General features: G+C 58.2%; 1 protein-coding gene across 1 annotated transcript; it reads left to right on the plus strand.

Annotated features, from left to right (window-relative positions):
• The first annotated feature begins 581 nt into the window (after window positions 1-581).
• Window positions 582-1,648, plus strand: CLPS (colipase). The gene is made up of 3 exons (XM_085083001.1): window positions 582-719; window positions 1,196-1,318; window positions 1,400-1,648. Exons 1-3 carry the CDS (start codon window positions 582-584, stop codon window positions 1,523-1,525), a joined length of 387 nt encoding a protein of 128 aa, XP_084939127.1. The 3' UTR covers window positions 1,526-1,648.
• Window positions 1,649-2,684: the final 1,036 nt, after the last annotated feature.

The following is a 2,684-nucleotide window of genomic DNA, read 5'->3' on the forward strand; positions in this document are numbered from 1 at the left end:
TGTGCCATTCCCAGGGCTGTTTTCCTTTCATCAGCCACATGCCCCTGAGCTCTGAAACACAGAGCAAATATTTGGCAGGGCAGGCTGAAGTGCTGGACCTTGGGCTGGGGACCTTGGTGGGCTCTGGATCCTTGCAGGGGATCCTGCTCACTCTGGGCTTTCTGCAGCAGGATTCTTGGTGTCTGTGGTCCCAGCATGTGAGTGATGGAGGATCTGGTGATGGTCACTTCCCATGGAGCAGAGCTCCTGCCACAGCACCTGCCCTGACTTTGCCCATGAACCCCTCATGCCCAGCAAGGAGGGCATTCCAGAGAATTCCTGCTCCAGAGCCCCCTGCTGCCAGGGGGAAGCAGAGGAGGAGGACGAGAAGCACAGAAGTGCCATTACTTTGTGCCCCCTTTGCCCAAAGGAGCTGCCAAAGGGCAGGGTGACATCACCAGTGGGGGACAGGCACTAGGAACATTACCTGGCTGCCCAGACATCGCTGTTCCCCTGCCCTGGGCAGTGCAGCAGTGCCCCAATGCCACGAGTTGAGGTGTGATAGGAGCAGCCAGGTCAGCTGATGGGGACAGTGGCTATAAATGACCTGCTGGCCCCATGACAGAGCCACAGCTGAGCCCACCATGGCCAAAATGCTGCCTGCCTGCCTGCTCCTGGCCCTGGTGCTCCTGGCCCCAGCCCTGTCGGCACCACAAGAGAAGGGACTCATATTCAACCTGGTAAGGGGACTGACCCTGTCCTTGGCACTGGATGTTCCAACTGCTGCAAGGGGAACCCAGTGCAAGGAGGGTTGGAGGTGTCTGCTAGGTTTTCTGGTGTCGTGAGGGAACACAGAGCCTGGGAAAGCAGCTGGATAAAGGGATAGGGGAGCCAGAAAGTGGATCAGACTGAAGCTCTGAGTTGCCTGGGCCAGGCAGGATTCCCCCACCCCGTGTGGCTCACAGGGACTGGGGAGGGGAGATGCTTTTCCTGTGGTGTCCCAACCCTACTCCTGTGAGTCCAGCAAAAACCAGCACTTCAGTGGGTGGTGTTTGGGAACAGTGAGGAAATGCTGCAGAGTTGGAGGCTGGGGCATGCTGGCAGTGGTGCTGAACTGGTGTCCAACACCCACCCAAACCCCTTGGACCTGCAACTCAGGGGACATTAAAGGGGGACAGAGAGGGACCTGGTGCTCAGGCCCTGCCTTGTGCTGCAGGACACTGGGGAGCTGTGCATGCAGAGTGCCCAGTGCAAGAGCGGCTGCTGCCACCGTGTCAACGGCCTCAGCCTGGCCCGATGTGCTCCGCAGGCAGCCGAGTTCCAGGAGTGCTCCCCAGAGGTAGGTGCTGCCCTGCTCCCAGGAGTGGGCAGGGATGAGGGCAATGTCCCCCATGCTGCACTGTGTCCTTGTTCCCTGCAGAGCCTCTATGGGGTCTACTACAAGTGTCCCTGTGAGAGAGGCTTGACCTGTGATGCTGATAAAACCATCGTGGGCTCCATCACCAACAGCAACTTCGGTGTCTGCAAGGACCCCCAGGGCTTCTAAAGCAGTGATGAACAAAGATACCTTCTTGCATCCCCTCATGCTGCCCCTGCCACCTTGTCTTTCCCTCTCTCCAGGGCTGCCTGGATCTGTGGGAGAATTTGAGTAAAGAGCAGCTTCTGCCAAGCTGCAAGACAGCATTTTCACTCCACCCAGCCCCCCTGGCCCAGGATGGGAACAGCAGGGCCAGAAGGTCCCAGGAAAAGCCACATGGACAGGATGGCTTTTCCTATATGTGTGCAATGATTCAATAATCTGAGCCACGGGGTGAGCTCTGCTCTAGGGGAGTGTTAAAAAAGGGGATGCAGGGCAGAGGAAGATGCAGCAGCCTCACGATCTGAGGGAGCCACTGGGGTTGTGCTTGACTTAGTTTATTTCCTGCTGTGGCTGCTCTGGTTGGAAACATTCCATAGGAAAGATTTGCTGCCAGAGAAGAGGGACTTGAAGTTGGTGGTGGAGCTGTGGGTGCTCAGGATGCTTGGTGGTCATGTCCAGCCTGCCATACAGCCACACTGCAGGCTCTGGATGACCATTCCTGCTGGGAGCTGGACCTGCTCCTCAGGGAGGGCAGATGTGGCTAGAAGGTGCTCATCCAAGGGGGAGTCCTCCCTGAAAAGGAGCCTGTGCAGGCAGCAGCTGTGTGTGCCATGGGAACCCCTTGGGCAGCACCTCCACCAGCATCTTGGAGAGCATTATCTCAGGCTGCAAGACGTGCAGGAGCTTTGGGAATTCGGGATGGACGTGGAGAGTGATGGTGCTGGAAGCAGCCCCAGCTGGCAGCAAGGTCCAAACCCCTTCAGCTGTGCCCTGGGCAGGGTGGGCTGCAGGCTGTGATGCCCGGCTCAGGGTCAGGGTTTTGGGCATGGGGAAGGAGCACAGATGTCCTACAGCAGGATGAGGAAGAGGAGGCACCCCCTGGCAGAGCTGGGGAAGCAGCAGGAGACAAGGGTGTGGTCAGAGAGGGAGCTCTTGGCTTCTCCAATGCAGACTTCACCCCATGTTTTTCCATCCCTGGGAGCAGAGCAAGAACCAGGCAGCCACAGTGCCACTCTCCACTGCCCCGAGGGCTCTGCACCAGATTTGGGGGCACAAAGGCTGGGGGCCACCCCTGGCAGCTGAGAAGGTGCTGCAGGAAACTTTCTTTTCAGGACAAGGGTGACTG

The sequence above is a fragment of the Lichenostomus cassidix genome, chromosome 26 (assembly GCF_008360975.1).
Source record: "Lichenostomus cassidix isolate B80296 chromosome 26, HeHo_3.0, whole genome shotgun sequence".
NCBI lineage: Eukaryota > Metazoa > Chordata > Aves > Passeriformes > Meliphagidae > Lichenostomus > Lichenostomus cassidix.

Excerpts from the sequence above, each read along its gene's own strand:
- CLPS (XM_085083001.1), top strand. The coding sequence starts at position 582 with ATGACCTGCTGGCCCCATGACAGAGCCACAGCTGAGCCCACCATGGCC. Across the intron at positions 720-1,195 it reads AGGGACTCATATTCAACCTG|GACACTGGGGAGCTGTGCAT; the intron begins GTAAGGGGACTG and ends CTTGTGCTGCAG. Across the intron at positions 1,319-1,399 it reads TCCAGGAGTGCTCCCCAGAG|AGCCTCTATGGGGTCTACTA; the intron begins GTAGGTGCTGCC and ends TGTTCCCTGCAG.